Source organism: Erpetoichthys calabaricus, chromosome 13 (genome assembly GCF_900747795.2).
Source record: "Erpetoichthys calabaricus chromosome 13, fErpCal1.3, whole genome shotgun sequence".
NCBI classification, from domain to species: Eukaryota; Metazoa; Chordata; class Cladistia; order Polypteriformes; family Polypteridae; genus Erpetoichthys; species Erpetoichthys calabaricus.
The window spans coordinates 62,519,074-62,546,691 of NC_041406.2; the positions used below are offsets into that span (position 1 = coordinate 62,519,074).

The window sequence follows — 27,618 nt, forward strand, 5'->3', positions numbered from 1 at the left end:
AACTGAACTCCTCATCTTAATTAAATATGCCATATTCGCCATGTTTAGCTTTATTGTGTCAATCCAAAAATACTCAAAAAATACTTTCAAAGTAATTAAACAAGTATGACCAAACTATTCTAATCATTCTCTTCTAAGATTCAGCTGTTTTATTTCCTTCAAAAAGTCTAGTTTTCTCATCAGTTGCTTGATATGAATCACAGACAGTAACTATGAAGTAAAACAAATCCTGGTGCCAATGTTCTATTCTAAAATGGTCTGTCGTGAGCGAGTGTGAATGTGTGCATTGGTGTGTCATCTAATGGACTGTTTTATCATCCAGGATGGGTATGTGCCTTGTGCATAACCCTGTCAGGGTGGTGTCCCGCATTAGATGGAAATGTATTAGAATGAGTCGGCTTTTAAAATGGATGAAATAAACAGACTGATGGTTGCATGGATGGAATGATGCACATGAGAGTGATGTATCATAACTTCTGCCTCCAGGATAATTGATAACATTCAAGATATACTGTACAATCAGAGCTTTAGTTTCCAATGACAGTAAAACAGAAAAGGGAAGGCAGAAAATTGCTGGATGAACTCTAAGATGAAACATTAAAAGTATCTGAGGTCTGTTAGATGACAACAGTTGGAGCAAGAGCAGATTGGGTAAACTGTTTTAAATTAAGCATAATACCAGAGCAACTCCCACAGAAAACAGAATGATACTAAAGAACTGAAATGCTGTGTTCCACCATATTATAAAAGGTGGATTTATTTGATCTTAATGAATGGTTTAAGGCTGTTCCATCAGTATAATAGTTTTCAGAAGGTGAATCTTCCTTGCTATAGAGCACAGCTTATAGTTTCTACGTACTAAAGCTAGCCACTGGACTACCACACTATGTTGGTGAATGAGTACAAGTTTCATATACAGTTTCAAGAAGTTATCGTTCACCTATGTAGTGTGATAAAGACTGATGTTTTTTCACAATGTTTCCAGGTTCACCTCTGGGTTGTGATACTTTCAGGTATAGTTTACATACCCTGTGTGTGCCCACAAAGATTATGGCTCATGGAATCTCAGACAATTAACTGGTATGCAATACAATTGCCTAGAGAATTTGTATTGCAGCCCTCACTGATGGATGGACATCAGTTCTAAACTATTTTGTAAATCATTGCATCATGTAGCTAATGAACCAGAAGAATGAATACTTTGCCTTAATTTGGCTTTTGAAACTCATAGTGAAATTGTACTGAAGCAATTAATGTGAACAGCACCAAGAAGTCTATTAATTTTTTTCAGAAGGATGAGACAGAATGATAAAACAGCCTAAATGCAAAATGATCACCCATGGAAAAATGTTTGATTTCATTAAAATAACAATTCACTAATCTTTTTTGGCATTTTACATCAGGGATAAAAATCAAGCAGTTCTTACTCTACCTTCCAAGTGGTCCACATTCCATGGAATCCTGGCTGCCTGCTTCACTGGGTGTGCTCAGTGATTTCGAAGAAGGAGACATAGGGGTTGGGACTAAATAATGAAAATAACAGGTATCCCATGTTAACAAATGCAGCGGCTGCACTGATGGAGAGCAGTGACAGGCACAGCAAACAAAAGAGGGTTCAAATTAACAGGATGGATTGAAATGGTTGAAGCAAAAAACCAAAAAGAAAAAAAAAAGAAAGAAAAGAAAGTCAAACGTATTCCTAAACATTTTGACTTTATAATGAACTTTATTCATTTAAAATGGGCATGAGAAAATGCCAGTAAATTAACAGTTTTGCCCAGTAATTTAGTTCTGCAATTCACACTGCATTTCAGCTGCTTTTGGTCTGTCTTAATTTATGGTAACAGAAAAACTGAAATGTATAAATGAATAAAAACATTCTCAGGTATTTCTAAGATTAAATTTGGCATTAAGGAAGAGATGTGACATGATGAAACAACTGGTGGAAGATAAATCTGTCTTGTAAAATTACTAAAACTCACAATGTCTGACATGATACCTGTCATTAGGTGCTTTATCAAATAAACAAAGCTCCAATGCAAATGCAAACGAAAACAAGCTGTACTTTTTTAACATCTGACGTTTTCTTCTTAAGCAGGCAGTGGAGTGTAGCTAATTAGGTATTGGATTTAAAATTAGAATACAAGGCCGAACGCTCAGTCCCTGCTACAGACTTTGTGTGTGATTCCAAACATGTCATTAAACAGTCTCAGCTCTGATTATGCTCAAAATGTATATTTTTATACAATTTCATGTGTGACGACTTCTCTCTTGTAGTTTACGTATTTGGATATTTTTGCTTGTCATATATCATGTATTTGAAGCATTGTTATGTGGCACTAGATGTTCTCTCCCCTAGATACAAGGACTTGGCAGTACCCATGACCCCCATTGGTTTTATATATGCATTTAATTCTCACCCTATCTCCCACAGATGTAAAGGTTTCATTAACTCGCCCCTCTTAATTGGTCCAATTTAGACATGCTGCAGTATTTTAATATGCTCAGCTCTGGCTCCCACTATGCACCTCTTGCAGCCAGAATACACTCCAGCTACACAAGGAAAAAGCTTTTTCAGTAGAGGAATGTATCACATTTTATGCTTTGAAATGTTTACTTACTGAGAATTTTTTAGGAACACCTGCTTACCCATGTGAATATCTAATCAGTCAATCATGTGGAAACAGCTCACTGCATAAAAGAATGAAGATACAGGTCTGGTGTTTCAGTTAATGTTCACATAAAACACCAGAACTGGAAACAAAATGTAATCTCAGTAATTTCAACCGTGGCATATTGTTGGTGCCAGATGGGCAGGTCTGAGTATTTCTGTAACTGCTGATCTACTGGGATTTTCATGCACAAAGCCTGTAGAGTTTACTCAGACTGAATAAAAAAAAAACAAAAAGACAGAACAGAAATGCCTTGTTAATAAGAGTGGTCATATGAGAATGACCAGACTGCTTCGAGCTGATAGAAAGGCTATAGCAACACAGATAACCACCCTGTATAACTGTGGTGAGCAGAAGAGCATCTCACAACACATCAATCCTTAAGACAGATGAGCTACAACAGCAGAAAACCACATGAGGATTTCACTCCTGTCGGCCAAGAACAGAATACTGAGGCTGCAGTAGGCATTGGCTCAACAAAACTGAACAGATGAAGACTGAAAAAAATTGCAGCCTTGTCTGATGAATCTCGATTTCTGCTGAGGCTCACAGGTGGTAGAGTCAGAAATTAGCAGCAACAGCATGAATTCATGCACTCAACCGGCCTTGTATCATCAATCCAGGCTGGTGGTGGTGGTGTGAAGGTGTGGGGAACAATTTCTTAGCACACTTTGGACCTTCTTGTACTAATCAATCATCTCTTGAATGCGACAGCCTATTTCAATATTCTTGCTGACCATGTGCATCCCTTCATACCCACAATTTGCCACTCTTCTAATGGCTACTTCCAGCATAATAATGCACCATGTCACAAAGCAAATGTCATCTCAAACTGCTTTTCATGAACATGACAATAACGTAAGTTTTCTTCAGTGGCCAGTCCTAGTCACTGGATCTGAATACAATAGAATACCTTTGGGATGTGGCAGAATGGGAGATCCACAGCATGAAAGTGCAACTGACAATGCTGCAAAAAATGCATGATGCAATCATGCAGAAATGAACAAGAATGTCAAAGGAATGTTCCCACCATCTTGTAAAACCCATACCACAAAGAACTGAAGTGGTTTTGAAAGCAAAAGGAGGCCCTAACCAGTATTAGTGCCCCAAATAATCTACCCAATGAGTGTATTTTTATGTGTCTCAGCAAGGATTTGATTTTGTAATGCTGCACAATGGTGGTGCTATATGAAAAAATCAGTTTGAGAACATTTAAGGGATAAAAAACAAACAAAATATGGAGACAAATAACTACATCATTACAAGTGGTATTTAATTTGATGCCTTTTCCAAGAATACGATGTCAGCCTAGGTAATTTATTCTAAAAGAATCCAAAGAAAGTTTTGTTTTTGACATTTTACTGTTGCAGTAGTACAGTTCTGGCCAAAAATATTTCCACTGCTGTAAGTTTTCTTTAGATAATGCACCAATTCTTCCACAAAATTTACAACATTACAAAATGATTGGTGTTAACATATGTATGTCGGTTATTTGCAATGAAGAACACAAAAAAACCTGGGTAAAAAGCTAAAAATCTAATCTTATTTCACACCGAGCCCAAAAAGGCTATTGACAAAATTATTGTCACTTTTAAAAATATTAAGAAATAATTGGATTTCAAACAGATAATTCTGCAGTAACTGCTATTCCAAGTCCTGCCAACTTAAGTCAAATATTCAGCCAGTAAAATAAACTGTCCAAGGAGGCAAGAAACAAAACAGTAGAAAGATATAAACAATCCATCTGCAGCAGCCTTCATGTTCCTTTGTCCACTATACGCATCATCATCAAGAAGTTTAAGGTCCATTGCGCTGTAGTCAACCTCCCTGGATGTGGATGGAAGCAAAAAATTGATGAACGATTGCAGCAAAAGATTGCACAAAAGGTGGAGAAAGAACCTCAATCAACAGAAAAAATATCCAAGGTGACCTTCAGACACAAGGTACAAGAGATGAAAATATCCATTTCCATCTCATTAAATGGGCATTCTATGGTAGGAGACCCAGAAGGACCCCAGCTCTGACACAGAGACATTAAAAAAAACAGACTGGAGTTTGCTAAAAACTCTCAAACAAGCCGAAATTATTCTGGGAGAATTTACTCTGGACAGATTAGAGCTTTTTGCTAAAGCATAACATCTTTGTGTTTACAGAAAAAAAATTAAGCCTTCAATAATAGTATCCTTACTGTCAGACATGGAGATGAATCACTGATGTGTTGGGGTTTTTTGTCACCTCTGTCACTGGATGCCTTGACACTATGCATGCTTCCATAAAATTCGAGGACTACCAAAGAATTTTGGAGTGAAATGTAGAACCCAGTATCATAAAGCTTGGTTTCTGTCGAAGGTCACTGGCCTTTCAGCATGACAATGACCCAAAGCACACTTCAAAAAGCATGCAGAAATGGTTTCAAAACAATCACTGGACTTTTTTGATAAGGTCAGCAATGAGTCCTAATCTAAATCCCATTGAACACTTGTGGGAAGATCTGAAAAGAGCCGTTGGGGGAAGGCACCCATCAAATTTGGGAAATCTGGAGCAGTTTGAAAAAGAAGAGTTTAACCATTCCATTATAGAGGTGCAAGAAGCTCATTCATAGCCATCTGAAGGGTGTACCACCAAATATTAAGTCAAGAGTAGTAGCTCTGTGTGAAATAAGATTAGAGATGTCTTTTATTCTTATGTTTTTGTGTTCTTCCAACACAAATAAATGAAATACATATGTTAATAGCAATCATTATGTCATGTAATAAATTTTGTGGAAGAACTGGTGCATTATCTGAAACAAAACTGTGGCAGTGTTAATATTTTGGCCACAACTATATATCTTGGTTTACTATTCCAAAAACATTGTTGTCAATATGTAGTGAAAGCATGGATGATGCCTGGCCATCAGCAGTTAGCAAGTAGAGTGACCATAGCTAATTTTTCAAGTCTTGATGGACAAACCTACACACCAAGTACAACCCAAAAGGATGGACTAATGCACAACCAAGAAACCAAAAATACAATGTCTTTTCATTCCTTAATAATCAAAGATGAGCACTTAAAGCTCCTTCCCTTCATTGACTAGTGTCTGGACTCAGTTTCAGCTCTTGCAGTGGACTCCCAATTGTTTAGAATGTTTCATCAACAAAATGCTGAGTACTCCTTTACACCAAGAGATATTCTAGTTCTGGACTTGCCTCAGCAGTAAGACATGCATGACACCTTGAGTCCAACGTAGCTACAATAAAATGAGATATACAAGCAAGACAGACCATGCATTAAATAAATGCATTAATTTTACTGAATCACCTGGTTGTCTTTTTACTAACCTTAAGCACACATATTTTATGCTAGCAAGAGGGAATCAACATCTCAGCTCTCAAATAACTTCAACTGTAGTACAGATGGACATCACAAAACACATTCTTCTTCCAATGCAATCTGTCTGTAGACGCCAAAGACTTTAGACAAAGCTGTTGTGATGGCAAGAACCATCAATTAGAAGTATTACTACCACTTTGCACTTCTGGTTCTGGGTAACATACTAGAGCAAATACTACTTGTAACCTCATACCCAAGACAGTACACGGCAAGGGTATTATTAGCATGTGCATGTATTGTTATTGACTTTACTTCAAATGGGAATAACAAGCTTTGATAAGCAAAACAGCAGAGTTTCACAAAGCATACAAAACTGCCCGTAAAAATTAATTTTGCATGTGATTGTTCACTTGTAAAAAGCAAAACTCACTAAAATTTTTTTTTTATTATTTTTTGGAGTGGAAAGCAAGAAATATTGGTGATCAATAAGGTCCATTCCAGAGCCAAAACCACAGCCTCCTTCCTCTGCCTCTCTTATCTTACACACAGCTCCTTCCATGCAGCTCCATGCACTATCATTTACCTCATGTGCTGCCTGCCTACATAGTCGCACTGTTGGGTCCTTCTTGCACCACTCATTTGGAATCAGAGGTACTGCCATGTATTCTCACTTTCCCCAACTCTGCAAGCTGATCAAAGCCAGTGTCCTTCTGAAGGCTAACCAGAGGCCAAATATCCACACCAGTGGAGTTTAGTAGGTCCTCAGAAATATTCACAGCTAAGTGCTGTTCAGCTGTGCCTTCCTTTCTATACTCTACAGCAGAATAAATTTCTCCATGCTTTTAGAGAAAAACAATGCAGATGAAGTGAAAATATATTTGCCACTGGCATGAGTTTCACTTGTGGTGAAACACAGTTTTGCTGTGAATTTAATTTTGCGCAAATTGTTTCACTTTTCTCCATATGTGTTTTTTCTTCTTTTAGATGTGTTAAGCTTGTGAGACTTTAATTGTTGTACCTGCAGACACCAACACTATCTGACTTTGGCCTGTCTCTAACTTAACACACATACAATACATATTAACAAACATGACCTGAGAGAAAGACACTGAGAAGTTACAGTAAGAAATGTTAAAGATACAGTGATCCCTCGCTATATCGCGCTTCGCCTTTCGCGGCTTCACTCTATCGCGGATTTTATATGTAAGCATATTTAAATATATATCGCGGATTTTTTGCTGGTTCGCGGATTTCTGAGGACAATGGGTCTTTTAATTTCTGGTACATGCTTCCTCAGTTGGTTTGCCCAGTTGATTTCATACAAGGGACGCTATTGGCAGATGGCTGAGAAGCTACCCAACTTACTTTTCTTTCTCTCTCTCTTGCGCTGACTATCTGTGATCCTGACGTAGGGGGTGTGAGCAGGGGGGCTGTTCACACACCTAGACGATACGGACGCTCGTCTAAAAATGCTGAAAGATTATCTTCACGTTGCTATCTTTTGTGCAGCTGCTTCCTGAAGCGACATGCTGCAAGGTGCTTCGCATACTTAAAAGCTCAAAGGGCACATATTGATTTTTGACTTTGTTTCTCTCTCTCTCTCTCTCTCTCTCTCTCTCTGCTCCTGACGGAGGGGGTGTGAGCTGCCGCCTTCAACAGCTTTGTACCGGCGGTGCTTCGCATACTTAAGCCAAACAGCCCTATTGATTTGTTTGCTTTCCTCTCTGTTTCCTTTGAAGAGGAAGATATGTTTGCATTCTTTTAATTGTGAGACAGAACTGTCATCTCTGTCTTGTCATGGAGCACAGTTTAAATGTTCACCAAACAGCCCTATTGATTTGTTTGCTTTCCTCTCTGTTTCCTTTGAAGAGGAAGATATGTTTGCATTCTTTTAATTGTGAGACAGAACTGTCATCTCTGTCTTGTCATGTTCGCACACCTAGACGATACGGACGCTCGTCTAAAAATGCTGAAAGATTATCTTCACGTTGCTACCCTCTGTGTGCAGCTCTCTCTCCCTGCTCCAGCTTTGTACCGGCGGTGCTTCGCATACTTAAGCCAAACAGCCCTATTGATTTGTTTGCTTTCTCTGTCTTTATGACAGTCTCTGCTCCTGACGCACACTCCTTTGAAGAGGTAGATATGTTTGCATTCTTTTAATTGTGAGACAGAACTGTCATCTCTGTCTTGTCATGGAGCACAGTTTAAACTTTTGAAAAAGAGACAAATGTTTGTTTGCAGTGTTTGAATAACGTTCCTGTCTCTCTACAACCTCCTGTGTTTCTGCGCAAATCTGTGACCCAAGCATGACAATATAAAAATAACCATATAAACATATGGTTTCTACTTCGCGGATTTTCTTATTTCGCAGGTGGCTCTGGAACGCAACCCCCGCGATGGAGGAGGGATTACTGTATACTCATTTATCCAGCTAATAGATAATAATCTTATAACAAAAATATCTTCTAGAGCAATTTCTGGGACAAGAATCATACCCTACGTATAGAAGAAAAGGAGAAAGTAACCTAGATTTATGCTTTGTACATTGTTTATTGTCTTTGTGTCTAGATACGCATCCATATATCCCTTTTCTATAATTCTTGTGTTATGAATAAATTGGATTATTATGATTAAACAAAATTATAAGTAATCAATAATTCTTTAGCATAAAAAAGGCAGGAACCCAAATGAACAGAGGTTAATTAATGTTACATCCCGAAAGGTGTTGAAATTCATCAAAGCGGTGAAATTTCTGAACCTGTACGTGATTTGGCTGAACTCAAGATGAGGTAAATTCAGCAGGGTTTGGTCATCACTAGATGTCAGTAAATTTATTAATATTAATGCAATTCATTTTAATATATTAATAAACTGTAAACACAAGAAATATTACTCTGAAATGTGGTCATTGTTGGAATACCGTACCCCGATCTGAATGTTTTATTAATAAGAAAACTGCAAGTTAGTTATTGCATTTTAGAGAGCATGCACATTATGAATGATACACTATTTGATTGCATACACAGTGAATAATGCCCTATTGCAATTTCTATGCTTTTCTCCATGATGTCATCCTCTTTAATTGCTAGTTCCAATAAAAATTTTGGAGAGAAAAGCTACGAACTTTATAATGAATTCGGACAAAAGAACACTTCCAGAACATTTGGATTTTTGCTCATTTTTTACTTAAGGCAGTCAAAATTGAGAATTTTTGAGCACCTATGTAAAAATGGGTACTGTAAGGAGTTTTGGCCAAACCAAAAAATAATTTGTCTTATTCATTTGGCATCCTAGCAACACTTGTCACACATGAAAAAATCTGAACTCAGTCTACCTCTGACTTTAACATGTCCACCCCAGTTTGTCACAGATATCTTTAGGCCTGGATGACAACAGCAACAATCCTGTTTCCCAAGTTCCCTGTGCTCTGGCATCTCACCCTCATCAATAAAAAAGACGTTTTTGTGATTGTGACCCCCAACTCTTACATGAGTTATAATTTTATTGAGACTAATTAGTAGTTACAATATATGCAATAATAAATTATATATTGTTGTAATATGTAAAGCATAAATTAAATTATTTTTTATTGTGAAATAATTCATTTTAAATGTGTCACTATTGCATAATTCTGCTGCAAAGAGAACAATGTCAGAACTTTGGTGTACTGCTATCCTTTAATTCACAGTGGCTGATAATGCATTATTTTTAATATAATGCATTTTATCTTCCTAACAACTGTAGTCTTATTTGTAATATAAGGCATTCATCAATAGTAAAGAGAACTATGTAAAATGAAGACCCACTGATGTACGAGTCAATATATTTGTATATACAGTATATATGATACAATAACACAAACCTAGCAATTTCACGTGGTAATAGTTAATTCTCTATACACAGAGATACATTAAGAATATACTATACTTCCCTTATGGTCTTTGAAAATCTGTATGTTGTAATTATTCATAATATTTTTGTATGCATTTGCTATCTTCAAACACATTTAAAAAATCAGAATGATGAAAACAGTCGATTTAGTTGTATAGTGTCTGTCAAAAAGATTACCATTCTAACTTGAAATATCCAAACTGTAATCTTGAGCTTTTAAATCCCTTTCCTTATGGGTACACTTTGTAAACACTGAACTTAAATTAATAATGAAACACCAAGACCTATACAGAAACTGATTAAAAATTAGCTCTAATGCCAATTTTTGATGTAATACAATAAAACAAATAACATACATTTAGATATCTTTGCAACAGTTTGAAGAGTCTCTAAATAAGGGCATACAGTATAGCATGATAATGGAATTTGAGTCCAGACCTGGCATGAAGGTTAGTACATATATGAATGAGTGTGAGATCATTTAAGACAGGCAAAAAGCAGTATCATACCTTTATGTTTCTAATATTAATTAATGTATAAAAACAGTTAAGTGTGATTGCTGCTACAGGCACATTCAACTTAAATAATTTTCCCCAAAATCAGACAAAAGAGAAGGAGCAAATATTTAGAACAGAGCATGCACAAATTAAAAAAAAACAAAAAAACAAAAAAGCAACATTTCTCTTAAAGAAATGATTCATGTAATGCATGCACTATATGCTACAAAAGAGTGCGGATAGTAAGTCAAGCCACTGATTATACTGCATTCAAACAGTCAAACTATGCAAAATAATTCAGACAGTTAAAAAGGCTTGAAGAATCTGATTTGTAGCATTGCATCTTTAAAGTGAGAATTGGGAGATATATGTGATGAGTAAAGCAAATCCAGTACACTAAAAATACTAACAGGCTATGGATAACAACAATATGTGGTCATTTTTTATTTAACTTTTGCCTGTGTCCAAATTTTTATGTTATCAAATAGTAGAGGTCAGTGCAGTATTTTACAAAACTGTTACTACAATAATCAGATTTTTCATTTACTTTCTCATTTAACACAAATTCATTTGTCTGGTACGATCTTCACAATCACATATTTTATTTGTACCTAATGGAGGCTCCGGAGATATTCCAATACTTTGCAGCAATGCTTCTGTCTCTCGCCGCTTGCGATCCAGGTCTGAATCTTCTTGGACTGACTCAGTTTTTTGCTGCATGTCAGACTGAAATTAAAGATAACTATTAAATAATAGCCATTGTACATAGAGTATATACACACACACATAAATTTTTTTATTTATTTATATATATATATATATATATATATATATATATATATATATATATATCCCCGTGTCTGCGTGGGTTTCCTCTGGGCGCTCCGGTTTCCTCCCACAGTCCAAAGACATGCTGGTTAGGTGGATTGGCGATTCTAAATTGGCCCTAGTGTGTGCTTGGTGTGTGGGTGTGTTTGTGTGTGTCCTGCGGTGGTTTGGCACCCTGCCCAGGATTGTTTCCTGCCTTGTGCCCTGTGTTGGCTGGGATTGGCTCCAGCAGACCCCCGTGACCCTGTGTTCGGATTCAGCGGGTTGGAAACTGGATGGATGGATGGAGATATCTGTATATATATATATATATATATATATATATATATATATATATATATATATATATATATATATATATATATATATATATATATATATATATATATATAAATAAAAGAACAAAATGTTACCAAACTGGGAACCAAAAACAAGTTGGTGCTGTCCGATTAATATAGCATTGCATCAAATTTCACTAAATGAAAGTCATATTTTGCTACTGTTTTCATAAGAAAATCTTTTTGTAAAAAGGCATTTAGATCTAAGGTAGTGAAACTTAAATGCATTCTTTAGCTTCAATCAAGATTGTAGGGACATCTAGAGCAAGGGTTACCAGGAGTCAGGCCAGGAGCCCCTGGGATAACATGGGAAAGATGGAGGTAACAGAAAAATGAGATCACCTCAATTTAGTAAGCACTCAATGACCAGCCCAGAACCTTCAGGATTACTATTTTTGAATATTATCATTATAACTAGTAAACAACTTAACTTTATGAAATGATGTTCGATAAAGTATGAAAGTCAGTTTCAAAAAAGTGATGAACCAACTATTTGTACAAAATAAAATTTAGCAAAATCGAAATATTTTTGTGTTAATTCTGTATACATCTGCTTTTTATTTAAAGTATATATAAAGATCTCTGACGAAAAAAATATTTTCTGTCAGACATAGACATTTGATTGAGCTATGAAATGTGTGCTTTGTTTGTGCCAATTGCTACGGCAGTCTTAGAAATTGCAACCCTAAAAGTGCATCAGAGACAGAGACCCTACATGGTACATTCCTCCATAGAGACTGCACAGTAATGTGCATGATGGTGTCATTTTCATGCAAAAATTATTCAGTATGCCACCTTTTTTAAAAGCCATGCTGTGTTCTCTATGGTGTTGTGAAAAAATATAGAATATTATTGATTTTACTAGAGAGCTGTGGATTATCTGTATTATTGAGCTAACAAGTGCTTAAGAAGCAATGTTAGTTGCTTTTCACCCCAAAAAAAAAACTTTAAAAACTATTTTTAATTAGTTTTACATTTCGTGACTGAAAAATTGCATGAATGACAAATTTATAGAATGTAAGGAGGTCATAAATTGTAATTTAGGACTTTTTAGTTATGATACTGAAATTGCCTTTGGCTTTGCCTTTGTTAGGACTCTGATTTGGAAAGAAAATTGTAACTACAATCATGTATTCTTTTTGCAATTGATAAAAGAAAATGCCTTTTTATTTTATGTTGATGAAGTATAGGGAAGGCCAGAAGTATAGGGAAGGCATTGTGTCTTTTTGGCCCTGGAGAAAGCATATGACAGGGTGCCTAGAGAGGAGTTGTGGTATTGTATGAAGAAGTCGGGAGTGGCAGAGAAGTACATAAGAGTTGTACAGGATATGTACGAGGGGAGTGTGACAATGGTGAGGTCTGCGGTAGGAGTGACAGATGTGTTCAAGTTGTGTGTGGGATTACATCAGGGAACGGCTCTGAGTTCTTTGTTATTGGTAAGGGTGATGGACAGGTTGACAGACGAGATTAGACAGGAGTCCCTTGTGATCCGTAAAAAGAGTAGGGAGCAGGTCGAGGAGAGACTGGAGGGGTGGAGATATGCTCTAGAGGAGAAGAATGAAGGCGAGTAGGAACAAGAAAGAATACTTGTGTGTGAATGAGAGGGAGGTCAGTGGAATGGTGAGGATGCAAGGAGTTGGGTTGGCAGGAAGGATGAGTTTAAATACTTAGGATCAACAGTACAGATTAACGGGGAGTGTGGTAGAGGGGTGAAGAAGATAGGGTGGAGAAGAGTGTCAGGAGTAATTTGTGATAGACGGGTACAAGACGGTAGTGAAAACAGCGGTTATATGGGTTGGAGACGGTAGCACTGACCAAAAAATAGGAGACAGAGCTAGCTGTGGCAGATTTAAAAATGTTAAGATTTGCATTGGGTGTGACCAGGATGGACAGAATTAGAAATGAGTACATTAGAGGGTCAGCTGAGGTTGGACAGAGAGATGAGATTGCATTGGTTTGGACATGTGCAGGGTAGAGATGCTGGGTATATTGGGAGAAGGGATGGAGCTGCCATGTAAGAGGAAAAGAGAAAGGCCTAAGAAGAGGTTTATGAATGTGGTAAGAGAGGACATGCAAGTGGTTAGTGGCGACCACTAACGGGAACAGGTGAAACACAAAGAAGATGTTTTCTAATAAGCTAAGTTGCCACCGTAGAGTCCTAAATTAATGTGGTGAAAGTCAGGAAATGGGTAAAGGCCAAATCTAACTATATCCATGGTAATTTCAATAACACAAGGTCACAATATTCAAGAGACTGATCTTATTTGGATAGGCATAAATTGACTTAAAGATGGGAAACAAAGTATAATTAAATTTCTAATTTGCAAGCTTTCACCTAATTAAGAGGTAAATAAAGGGTCATTATTGTAGAATGGCATATTACTGTATACAGCATATGGACATAATTGCTCAGTGTTTAGCATGGCTGCTTTATACAGTTTATATCCCAAGTTCAACAGCTGATTGCAGTATCTTCTGTGTGAACAGGAATTTATCAAAGTCCAAAAAACTATTAAATGTATTGGAGACTCTAAAACTGGGCTGACAAGAGTTGAGTTTGGGTGTGCTTTCAAGCATCTGTGATAACCAATAACCTATTCATTTAATTTATTTCCTGTATGTTCCCTGAAAAATAATGCAAGTGGCAAAGGTAAATGAGAATGTGAGACAATCAAAATGTAGAAAAAGCTGTCAAGGATTAGGCAATCAGACTTTAAGCTTCAATGCAGCAAATCCAAAACATTAAATTTGTCAAACAGTCAAAGGTGACATTCTTTAATTCTTAAATAGAAATGAAGAGAACAATATGGCTCCAATTACACAAGGCAATGGCAAAAGTATTCCAAGCAATCAGTGTGACAACCCAGAAGAAAATGTCATACAGGAAATGCACACAATAAAAAAAAAAAAAAAGTAGAGGCGATAATTAAACTATTCATAAGTGTAAAATAAAAATGCCAACAGAGCACAAAGACATGCAACAGTTTGACCTGTAAAACGATAGCATTCTATTTGGGTGTTGTTTGTCCTTTTAAGCTCTCGTTTTTTAAATCCTGCTTGAGATTCAAAACATATTGTATATTGTGAAAAGGAGAGTGCCATTCTGTTGTTCCTCCTCACTCAAAATAAGGCCAACGAATATTTAAAAATGGGGAGGTTACAAATAAAAGGAAGTAGCGAAAAGAAATGAAGGGATACAAATACTCTAGTAGTAGTAGTAGCAGTAGTTTTGTGACTAGTACAGAATACAATTGAATTCTTACTTGGAAGTCCAGCCCTAATTGCTCTTAAGACATTAGCTATGCAGGTTTCTTTGACCCTCCCTTGTCTGGGGAGCATGCACGGGTACAGCGCATTGCCACACCCACCACACAATGAAACAGCTTGGGATTCTGGTTGGCAACCCCCCAGGCAGATATGCAGTCCAATCCCACCCTCCGGAAATGACCTTTTATCTGCTGCAGGTAATGTGACTGCTTCGGGACTCCATGAGTAACTACTCATTCGAAACAAAGTCAAACTAGCGGTACCCAAGGATTTTCTGAGGAGACACAGTACCAAAGAAGTCTAGTCTTTGTCTCAGGTAACTGGATAGCGTCCATGTCTCACAACCATATAGCAAGACAGGAAGCACCAGGACTCTATAGACTTGGAACTTTGTCTCTTTGCATAGATATTAGGAGCGTCACACAACCCTTTCCAGCAACCTCATGACCCCCCCATGCTCTCTCAATCTGTAGCGGGGCCACATAGTGTTTAAATGTCAGTTCTGAGTGCGTCTCGTTTCATTGTCCCGTTTACTGTTTGTGCATCAGTTTATGCCGTCCCCGTAAAAAGGGGACGGATGATGGAAGGAGACCACAGCCACAAACCTGGAAAACACCTGTTTACAATCATTCAATCACAGCCGTCACAGGATTATTTAAGCCAGCAGGAGGAGAAGGAAGAGAGAGGAGAGAAGGAGATTTTACATTCACGACCACGAGCAACCTGTACCAGTTACTGTCCACATTGCGCTTGCCAATCCAGTTTGTTTTTCCATCTGCCGGATTTATTTCAAGGACCTCACCACGAAAGACCCCGGGGTAGGACTTAATCATCCACCATACACACGAGGATTCACGGTGAGGCTGTTCCATTTTTTCCGGGGAGATTCAAACAACTCAATATCACTAATTCAGTCATCCGCTTTCAGAACAGTTTCATTATTACCGGACTCACGTTCTCATTCATTTTCAGTTTATCAGTCATTGTTGTTTTCGTGTTGTGTGTTTATTTGTTACAGGGACAAGGGAGGGTTTTTGTTGTGTATATATATATATTTGGTGGTGTCTTGTTGTTGCTGGGGTGGAGGAATATTTATATTTATATGTTTCTATTTTGATATTTCATTTAATACATATAATCTGTTTAATTTTACATCCTGTTTTTGTGCTCATATTTTTCACCGTCGATTGTGGGGGGGGAAAAGTTTAATTAGTAAGAAGTACGGCTTGATAGTTAGATTATCTCTCAGTTAATTATCCAGGCCACTGGTCTTGGAGGTGTAGCTGCCGGCTGGGAAAAAGGGGTCGGCCGTTACATAAAGTGGTGCCCTCTCTGAGGAATCTAAATAAATATCTATCGCTGTCTGCCTTTACACAATTTCCCCAATTAATATGTCTATAGTGCGTGCCGAGCAGGACGACACCATTGCTTCGCCGCGGTGTGATGATGGAGTAGCCGGGGCACGGCACGTCACGGTCAGAGCGTGTTCAGCGGTGCAGGAGGTGGTGGATTCGTTGCAGTCGCTGTACCTCAAAGATCACCATGGACCTGAGGAGGAATGCTTGGAGGATGTCTCGCCTCCGTGGGAAGATCTGGCGCAACAACTAACCCGGCTGGATGAGAAAGTCCGCGAGGTTGCTGAAAGTGCGCTCGGGCGCGAAGATGCCTTGCGGGCTCGCATCAGCAGCTCCCAGGAGAAAGTAAAAGAATATCTTAGTGAGCAAGTTCAACTCCTGGGGCGGGAAATCGTGTTGTGCCTACAGAGGCGGGATCAACGCTGGCAAGAAACTCTTCAGGGGGAGGTCCGAAGGAGTCTCCAGACGTTACGTCAGTCACCCTGTCATTCAACACCGTACAGGTCTAGTGGGGGGGGTGAATACATCAATCGGCCCTCTGTTCCTGGGGTGCGCCTTTCCTTTCCCAAGTTGGGGGCCCCTTATAACATCGATGATGTCCTCAACTTTGTGGAAGAAGGAGAGGCGTACCTGGCTGTTAACCCTTTAACCCCAGAAGAGCTTATGGGGGTGATAGGGGCATCCCTCTCGGGGCCGGTGCGGAGCTGGTGGCTGACGGCCAAGAAGAATATTAAAGACTGGGGATCCTTTCGTCGATCTTTCCTCGCGGCTTTTCTTCCGGAAGACTATGAATCTGAACTGGAGGACAAGCTGCGATCCATGGTGCAACTGCCTTCGCAATCCATCCGGGACTTCGCCTATGAATATCGGGCTTTGTGTTTGAAGTGGCGGCCGGCTATGTCTGAAGAAGAGGTGGTCCGCCGCATTCTTAATGCCTGCAACCCGCGGTTAGCTGGGGGTCTCAGGGGGGTGGTGGGGTCGGTGGAAGACCTGGTGAAGGTGGGCTCGCAAGTGGAACGGGACTGGGGAAACTCAAAAACGTACTGGAATAAAGTACAAGCCAGTACACGAGAAACCCAGCCCCTAAAACCCCAGCGAGCCAAACCTTGCCGGTCGGAAGCCGATCTCGCCATCATCCAAGCGAGTACGTCCCTCCTGATCGTCCCAGTGAAGCTTCGGGGGTGGCAGGTAGATGCGGTGGTGGATACAGGGAGCCATCACACCTTAATCCGCTCAAGCATGTGGAAGAAGATTAGCCGACCGACAGACAACTTAACATCTGCCCCGTCTGTCCGATTTGTATTGGCAGATGGGAGTGAACACAGAGCCCTGGGCAAAGTCCCCTTGAGGTACAGTGTACTTTCCACCACCTGGGAGATGGATACGTATGTCCTGGATGACCGGCACCTGTCCGTCCCGTTACTCCTTGGGCTGGACTCTTTAACCACCATGAGGATGACCATCCATCTCAGTCCCAGGGGGTATACGGTGCCAGGGGAAGGGGTATGCGACTTCATTCATAAATCCAAAGAAGAGCTGGGCTCGGAATTCATTGGCTTCTACGCGGCAGTGAGGAGTGACGTAAGCACCTCGGCGGCAGCCCCTGTGGAGGAACAACCCGAAGAGGTACGGCCGGTGCTGAAGAAGTGGGCCGAGGTGTGGACTGAGAAATTAGGAGTCGCCCGTGGAGTTACCCACGTGATCCACACCTCGGACGAAGTTCCAATAAGGCACCGAGCTTACCGTGTTTCTCCACTAAAGAAGGGCATAATTAAAGAACACCTGGATCGAATGCTCGCCGAGGGAATAATCGAACCATCTTCCTCCTCCTGGGCGTCCCCTGTGGTCCTCGTAAAGAAGACGGATGACACCTATCGTTTCTGCGTGGACTACAGGGGGGTTAACGGGAAGACGAGCCTGGACGCATATCCCATGCCCCTGGTTCATGAGATTCTGGAGTCACTGCATGGAGCTGCAGTTTTCAGCACACTAGACCTCCGCAGTGGCTATTGGCAGGTGCCGATGGACGAGGGGAGTAGGAAGAAGACGGCAGTCATCACCCCTGAAGGCTTGTTCCAGTTCACAGTCATGCCTTTTGGGCTTAAAAATGCTGGGGCCACCTTCCAGCGGCTCATGGAGCAAGTCCTGAGGGGGTTGATAGGCAAGATCTGCTTTGTATACATCGATTGACGTCATTATTTACTCCCCTTCTATTAAACAACATCTCCAGGACCTCGACACCATCTTCCAACGATTACATCAAGCACACCTTACGCTGAACACGAAGAAGTGTACCTTCATTCAACCCCACATACGCTTCCTCGGGCACATTCTTTCATCTGAGGGGGTCGCTGTAGACCCCGAGAAGACCTTAGCCATCCGAGACTACCCCACGCCCACGGATTTGAAATCTTTGCAACGTTTCCTTGGGTTAGTGGGGTGGTATCACAAGTTCATTCCCCGGATGGCTGATATAGCGGCTCCCTTGAACAACCTAAGAAAAAAAGATGTCCCGTGGGAGTGGACAGCAGAGTGCCAGGACGCGGTCGAGCAACTAAAGAGTCACCTTCAAGAGCCGCCCGTTCTGGCCCAGCCAGATCCGCAGCTCACTTTCCAGGTACAAACCGATGCCAGCAACCTGGGGCTTGGCGCCGTGCTCACTCAGAAAATCCACCAGGCTGAACACGTCATCGCTTACGCCTCTCGAGCCTTGCACGGCGCCGAGCTCAATTATTCGACAGCTGAAAAAGAGTGTTTGGCTGTCGTGTGGGCTGTGGAAAAGTGGAGACACTATCTGGAGGGGGTTGAATTTGAAGTGTACACCGACCATCACGCTCTGACCTGGGTATTTAATCACCCGAAGACCTCCTCCCGTCTAACCAGGTGGGTACTCCGCCTCCAGAACTTCACTTTCAAGGTGACCTATCGGAAGGGCTGTGGCAATATTGTGCCTGATGCTCTGTCCAGGGTGTCCGAGCCACCGGGGATGGTGTGTTTGGCAGAGGCAAAGAAGATGATCCTCCCTCTGCCAAGAAGCCTTGAAGACCTGGCTCAAACAGAAGCCACCAGTCCATTCTGCCAGAGCATCAGGGAGGGACTGGAGCAGCAGCGTACCGACCGGGTACACTTCGTGGACCTCCAGGGGGTTCTGTACAGGACCACTCCATCCTCCCTTGGGGGTCTGCAACACCAACTAGTGGTCCCGGAAGAGCTCATCCCAGACTTCCTAATTTACTATCATGACAGTCCTTTAGGTGGTCACCTTGGAAGGACAAAGACTTTATTAAAGATCCTGGGGGTTGCGTGGTGGCCGTCTGTCCGGAAAGACATTTGCCACCATGTGAAGAAGTGCATCACCTGCCAACCGCTCAAAAACCCACCTGGTAAACTGGCAGGATTTCTGCAATCGACAATCGCGGATGGACCGGGGGAGACTTTGGGAGTCGACCTGATGGGGCCTTTTCCTGTTACCAGCTCGAGGAAGACCGTCCTGATGGTGGTGATTGATTATTTTTCAAAGTGGGTGGAGCTGTTTGCCTTAACGGATGCCAAGACTAACAAGATCTGCTCCACCCTGAAGAATGAAATCTTCACCCGCTGGGGGGTGCCGAAGAACATCGTCTCAGACCGGGGTCCGCAGTTCATGAGCTCTCTATTAGATGAACTTTATACAGCCTGGGGAGTGAAGAAAAACCTGACAACAGCTTACCATCCCCAGGCTAACATGACAGAGCGAGTGAACCGGATCCTGAAGAACATGATCGCCTCCTATGTGGGTGAACGCCATCAGGACTGGGATAAATGGCTCCCCGAGCTCCGGTTTGCCCTGAACACCGCTGTGCACGAAGCCACAGGTGAGACGCCTGCTTTGGTTGCGCTGGGCAGACAGCTAAAGGGCCCGCTTGACCGACTCCTTCCCAGAGCCCCTAATCCAGAAACCACCAGTTACAATAACCTATTCAAAATTGAGGAATTACGGCGGAGAATCCAACAGAGGTTGGTGAGTTCGACATCCAGACATGCCAAGTTATATAATGCCCGGCGTAAGGAAGTGCACTTTCAGCCGGGTGATTTGGTCTGGATTAGAGCTCACCATCTCTCGGATGCCAGCAAAAGGTTCTCCGCCAAGCTAGCGCCTAAATGGTTAGGTCCGGCCAAAATCATTTCTCAAACAGGTCCCGTTAATTTCCAGTTTCAAAGGGGTATCGGCACTGACTCCAAGATAGACACAATCCATGTGGCCAATCTCAAGCCGTACTTCGGCCCTCCCTTGTCCAAGGTTGGGGGGGGGAATGTAGCAGGGCCACATAGTGTTTAAATGTCAGTTCTGAGTGCGTCTCGTTTCATTGTCCCGTTTACTGTTTGTGCATCAGTTTATGCCGTCCCCGTAAAAAGGGGACGGATGATGGAAGGAGACCACAGCCACAAACCTGGAAAACACCGGTTTACAATCATTCAATCACAGCCGTCACAGGATTATTTAAGCCAGCAGGAGGAGAAGGAAGAGAGAGGAGAGAAGGAGATTTTACATTCACGACCACGAGCAACCTGTACCAGTTATTGTCCACATCGCGCTTGCCAATCCAGTTTGTTTTTCCATCTGCCGGATTTATTTCAAGGACCTCACCACGAAAGACCCCGGGGTAGGACTTAATCATCCACCATACACACGAGGATTCACGGTGAGGCTGTTCCATTTTTTCCGGGGAGATTCAAACAACTCAATATCACTAATTCAGTCATCCGCTTTCAGGACAGTTTCATTATTACCGGACTCACGTTCTCATTCATTTTCAGTTTATCAGTCATTGTTGTTTTCGTGTTGTGTGTTTATTTGTTACAGGGACAAGGGAGGGTTTTTGTTGTGTATATATATATATATATTTGGTGGTGTCTTGTTGTTGCTGGGGTGGAGGGATATTTATATTTATATGTTTCTATTTTGATATTTCATTTAATACATATAATCTGTTTAATTTTACATCCTGTTTTTGTGCTCATATTTTTCACCGTCGATTGTTGGGGGGGAAAGTTTAATTGGTAAGAAGTACGGCTTGATAGTTAGATTATCTCTCAGTTAATTATCCAGGCCACTGGTCTTGGAGGTGTAGCTGCCGGCTGGGAAAAAGGGGTCGGCCGTTACAAATCTGTCTACTGACTTCATAGGAAGAGTCAGCAGAGATAAGAATGTCATTGATGTGGTAAGTAAACCTCTTGCAGACAGACACACTGCTGATGGCTGTGCCTAAGAGGTCATTCAAGGCCTGGATTTTGTTTTTTATACTGGACACTCACAAGCCCAGACACACAGACTCCTCGCTCAGTTTCTCAAGCGCCCTGATTAAGAGCCTCCATTGACTCCACGAAGATCACAGCATCGTCAGCAAAGTCAAGATCAGTGAATCTTTCTTCACCAACAGATTCCCCACAGCCACTGGACCCCACGACATTGCCCAACACCTAGTCCATGCAAGCACTGAACAAAGTAGGAGCAAGAACACACCCCTGACAAACCCCAGAATCAACTGGGAAAAACACAGAGGTTCTCTCCACTTTGCACAGCACTCACAGTACCAGTGTACAAGCCAACTTGGAGAAGTTCACCCCAGATATCACAGATCCCCACAGCCTTCCCTACCCTGAGCTGGTTCACTGCTTGTGCAATCTCAGTGAGATTTGGTGATTCACAGCTAATTGGAGGATCAGCCTCAAGAACCGTGGATCCAGAGATATCCAACATCCTAGCCGGAGGATCAACTTTGAACAGCTGCTCAAAGTAGCCAGTCCAGCGGGTCACAACTGCATTGTCATCCGTAAGGACCATTCCATCAGCCGAACAGATTTGGATATGTATAATACCTCGATTCATCTGTAAGCAGGATGTGGGTCACTAGACCATAGATGGTGTGTCACTTGCTCACAGATTCCTCTAACAAATACCTCCTTATCTGCCCTCAGAACCCTTGCAGCCATCCTTCTCAGTTCCCAGTACAGACCAGAGTTGCCATCAAGCCATAAGCTGCAACTCCTCTCAATGATATCCAGGGTGCCCTGCGAGATGAAACACTGATAACACCAATGCAACTCTCAGCAACCTTCAGGGTCTTGTCACAGAAGGTCTCTCACATCACATTAGGCTCGTTAGTCGCACCCAAATCCGTAAGTTCCTCACACAAACTGTGTGCAAACTCGTCATTAGCAGCCTTATCTTGGAGTCATTTTCCTAGTTGGTGGTAACCTACTGGACCTTCAGAGTAGCAACAACAAGTCTGTGGTCAGAATTCACAAACTGGGCACATCTGTAGACCCTTCAATTTTGCAAGAGCTTGCACTGTATGCCCACGAGGATGTGATCGATCGATCTTCAGCGCACCACCAGTATTGCAGTACCAAGTCCAACGATGCGGCTAAGGGTGCTGGAACCAGGATCCAGTGATTCACAGCCCCTGGCCTTTTACAAAGACAAGGAACATGGAGCCAGTTTCACCACAGTCACCAGAACTATGGGAACCGAGACAATCTTCAAAGGTAGCCCTGTCAGTGCCAGTGGTCACACTGAAGTCATCCATGACCAAAGTAGTGTCATCTCGCAGGTACCCATCAACCACCGATCGAAGTTGTGAATAAAATGTCTCCCTCACAAAGACATTACTCACCATGGTCAGAGCCTACACTGAGACAACAGACAACCAGAGAGTGCCATAATCAGAGTCTCATAATACGCTTGTTGAAAGAAGTGACATTAGACACCATCGGAAGAAGCTGATCCACTACAGCGACAGCTACTCCCCAAGTATGACAGCCATTAGAGCAACCAGACCAATAAAACTGTATCCAACCACAGAGATCTGGCCAGTCCCAGAGCACTCAGAGTGCTGCCACTGAAATGAGGACTTTATGCAGCTCCTCCGAGAGCAGAGACAAGATGTTCCACGTGCCTACCCAGATGGGCCGCCTCAAATTGGGACCCGAGTGCTGCTGTGCAGTGGGCGACGCCTCAGCACCACATCAGTTCTGATCCCCAATAGGTCTGCCACTATTGGCTTTCCAATGGTTTCGACTTCCAGGGATGGGGCTCATGAGGGTCCCCCCATTCCCCCCTTCATGGTGCAAGCAGCTTTCCTATGGGCAGCTGCAGCAGAGAGCAAAAAGGAGTCCTTTCTGTTGTCTCACAGCTGTTCTGCCACCAACCCACATGATTTCCCTGCAAGTTGGAGGACTGCTTGCAGGGCCGGATGCAGTTTAATGTCATACCCAGGACATTGAGTTGCCTACCCACTTTATTATCTTGAGTTACACTAAAGCACTCCCCCTCTCATCTTCTGTCTTTTTCTGAATTGCCTGGCCTCGCCCTCTCATAACATTGCCCTACTAAAACCAGTTGCAGCAGCCTGTGCAGCACTCATTGTTCTTGCACTATTAGTGTGTGTTAGATGATTATCTGTACCAAGAATGGCCTCTGTAGTATTTTTTTCTGCAATGATCACTTCTTCATACTTCTGTTATATTTTCCAGTTCGGAATTTGGGTCTGATCTTAGCAAGTACAAGGAATATGGCATTAGGTATTAAGATTGCATGCTTTTACATTGTTTTAACATCAGTTTAACAAATGGTAAAAACTGTTGAATAACTAACAATGCCTAAACAATAAAAAGAATCTGAAACCAAAATATAAAATGCAGAATAAAAATTAAATGACAGGTAAAACAAGGAATAAAAATAATAAACTAAATGTTTATCAACACCACACAATAATTGTAAAAGATTTATGTCTGCTGTCAACCACACAGAAGAGGTTAAGGGGGGGAAACCAACAGGCAAAGGATTCTTGTGAGCAATGGCCAAGAAAGGGTTTTAAATCTTAATTTTTCTTGTAATATAATACAGTGTTAAACTTCTGTTTTTGGTGACATTATTATATGTTTTGCTGTCTGCCCCTTCCCCTATTTCCAATTTCTTTTGTGAGGAGTTTCTTATTTTTCAAAGCAGGAGGTGCCATTGATGGGTGCAAGGCTCCATTGGGTGAAACAGGATCAATGTTCCTAAGACTGGTTCTTCTTTAATTAACACTTATTTAAATCCTACATACACATGCACAAAAATATGTATTACCAAACTTCCACACATCACTTTATCTATTTTATTAAACTCTTCACCCACAGAAGGATTGTGATAACCAAAGCCTATGCTAGCATTTAGTGTCAAAACAGAGTCATCCTTGAGTGGAATGGTAGTTCATCCCCAGGCCCATCTGCTTAATCACACCCATGAAATTAAAAATAAAATCGACCTGACATTGTGGCAACTATTTTTTTTCAGCCACTGATTCCAGCAAACAATAAATGTAGAACCTGACTGCAGTTGCCTGGAATCTGCAATGTTGAACAGGTCTGTTAAAAATGGACACTGTGGCTCAGCAGTTAAAAGGGAGCAAAAGAGCAAGGATAGATAACCTTCTTCTGGACCTGCAGTATTACAAATATCTTTTGAATTAACAATTCCCGTTTCTTAAACCTGTGGAATTAGAGTTCATGATCTGGGGTGCTATTCCTTCTTCATTATGTAGAGTGTTTGTCACTCTGACTAGTTTGAGAGGTCAAGACAGAAACATGCTTTCAAATGGATCAAGTATTCAATAGCTAAATAAGAAGACACCACAGGTTACTCACCCCATGTCAGTCATTCATGAAGTTATTTTATGGATTGGTGATATTAAATCCCCTTCACCTTCAGTCTTGGTATTGGCAAGTGAAGATGGGAGGAGATGGCATTAAGAAGAGAAGATGGCTGTCATCATCCTTGTATTGGTTACTGGGCTGGCTTATTTTTGCACTTATTCAGAAAGATCCACACGCACACACCTTATCCACTCAAGCACTGGTTATAAATGATGACTGCACACTCCAAAGTACTTTACATAGGAATTCACTAACTTTGGCTTAAGCAGGCCAATGGGTTCTTTAGGCTTTCTAGAGAATGGAGGCTCATATGCCTTAGTTATTGCTGCTTAACAACGATGCATTAATCATTACCATGCTACTCACTTCTGGTCATTCCTGAGTCACTAAACTTGTGGGGAAGTAGTGAATACCTACCCATACTAAGTGCTCTATATTTACTTCATATATTTTAATTACTCAAGAAGTGTAGACAAAAGTACACAAATATAAAGCATAGCAATATTTATTAAACTGAAGTAAGAGCACTAAAATAAACAAATATATTAGCAAACAATATAAATAAAACAAATCATAATGAATAATAAAGTCCAAATGTAAAGCCTTAAATACACCCTTGTTCCAAATTCAGAAAGCATAAGCAGTATTTTCCATAAGGATATGGTGGCTGAAGAACAGCACCAATGGAAACACTTGTCCTCAAGTGTGTGTGCAGGGGTGCGGAAATCCAACGCCCGACTCGTCCGACACGGGTAAATTGACCGTCGGGAAAGCGTGTTTTTCTGGTTTCAGTTGTCCGAGGACAAGTGCAAGAGACAAGAGAAAAAATAATTATATGTGCTGTGCAGGGCACATCTTTAACACTACTTTCAAATTTTAAACATTTGGGTATGTACTTCGTGCGGAAACCGCCTACTTAAGCATGTTCTTCATGTCTGAAATTTGACTTCAATATTGTTTACAAAATGACGGCTGATTTTTCAAAGGGGAAGCACTCTTACGGTCTTACATAAGTATTTTACCCTACTATTTACACGCTTGGAGATGCGGTCATTTTTTTCATGCTTACATTACGATGTAATCTGATGATTTTCCATTTTAATCAATAACTTTTATATATTACCAGTAACGGCGTACTGCACAATAACGTGCAGTGAATACACTTGACTTGAGCATTCCTAGTTTTCATCCTCTTTCTCTGTCTCTGTTTAGCATTCGTTTGCTCAGAGGTTGATGCGCTTGCTGCTTCCTGAGCAGCTCTTCTTTTCTCCACCCTAGCGGCTCACTGCTTCTCTTCTTTCGTTGGCATCTTTTCGCGTTAAACGTTACTTTGTACGTTTTCTTTAATTTTTCACTTAAGCTGGCACTTAAGTCTTCAATCTGCCACAAGCATGATTAGCGAAGGTGGCGGGGAATGAGAACGGCGCATGTGCGCCTCACGGTCTCCCTGCTGCGCGGTGCTGAGAGTTGATTCAACAATAAAATAAAATAAAAATGAAGAGTAATACAAATCATCACCCCGAAAGCGGATAGTAGACGTCACGTAGTATATGTGTACCAAATTTCAAGTCAATAGGTGAAACGGTTTGCGAGCTACAGGTGATTTAAAATCCTGGACAGACAAACGAACAGCCACGGTAGCGTATTATAGAAGACGATTGATAAAATTCATTGTTTCTACATAAAAATGCGGTCATTTTACTTACAATGCAAATGTTTTCACCACATAACAAAGCTTGTTAGGCAGTTAATCTTTCCTGAAATTTGCGATTTCGCGTAGGTTGTGATATATTGAGGAGTTAAGAAATTTATTGCGTGACAACATCAATTTTGATGAGCTGTCTATAGATCGCTTTTGATTAGAGAATTTTTCATATAAAACAAGTTGGTTTCACGCTGTCAGTTTATTAAAAATAAAGAAGAAAACATTCTAACGGTTTCCAAATGTTATTAAATACTGTATCTATAAAAATCTTCACTTAGACGTGATTATTTTTTCTTCTTGTGAGAGATTATTCTCCAATATGAATTTAGTAAAGAGTTCTCTAAGAACCCGCCTGACTCAGGAAAACCTTCAAAACCAGATGCGCATTGTTGTTAATGGCAAACCTTTAGAAGAGTATGACCCACTACCAGCTGTGGAATTCTGGCTGTCATCAGGCAACAGGCACATCACTCATAAAAGCCTGAAAAGTCATCAGCAATCCACTTCTGCAGGACCATCAGTCCAGGAACCATGCAGTTCAGCTCAAGCAGAAATGAACAGCATTCAGCCCATGCTGTCTGAGATGGTAAAGATTCTTGGGGGAGAAGATGTTGCAAGACAAAAGCTGAAGAACATGGCAAAAAATGAATCAGGACAGTGTTCTATTATGTAACTGTAATATATGAAACAGAACTAGTGTAGCTATAATGAAGGCATTGTTTATTAGTGAGTTAAAATAATAAGAGAATCTTTTATACAATGTTCTAGAGCAAAGTGGCAAAATACTACTCCCTGAAAGAACTTTTTTCAGTTTTAAAATGGAAGGCAGTTTTGGTATCAATAAAAGAGATCAGAAAAAATAAACTATTTTTCACTTTTGTTATTTGTTTATGGGCAAGTGAATTTAACTGGTGGACAAGTGGATTTTCTAAGTTTACTTGTCCGTGGACAAGTAGAAAAAAATTTGATTTCCACACCCCTGGTGTGTGAGAGAGAGAGAGTGAACTTGTCTTTCAGGTGGCTTGTCTTCACTTAGAAGTCAGGTTGATACGTGGTCAGAGTTACTGTCTCACC

General features: G+C 40.9%; 1 protein-coding gene across 5 annotated transcripts in view; it reads right to left on the reverse strand.

Annotated features, from left to right (window-relative positions):
- The window catches only part of LOC114663371 (cytoplasmic dynein 1 intermediate chain 1), a 468,822-nt gene that overhangs the window by 406,952 nt on the left and 34,252 nt on the right, over positions 1-27,618 (reverse strand). For 3 of the 5 annotated variants that reach the window (XM_051935825.1, XM_051935823.1, XM_028817057.2), the window contains 2 exons: positions 10,984-11,098; positions 1,433-1,574 (listed from right to left, as the gene is read on the reverse strand). In XM_051935825.1, the coding sequence (XP_051791785.1) occupies positions 1,433-1,574; positions 10,984-11,098 (257 nt within the window). The remainder of the gene's footprint in view (positions 1-1,432; positions 1,575-10,983; positions 11,099-27,618) is intronic. The other 2 variants (XM_051935826.1, XM_051935824.1) reach the window with 1 other exon arrangement.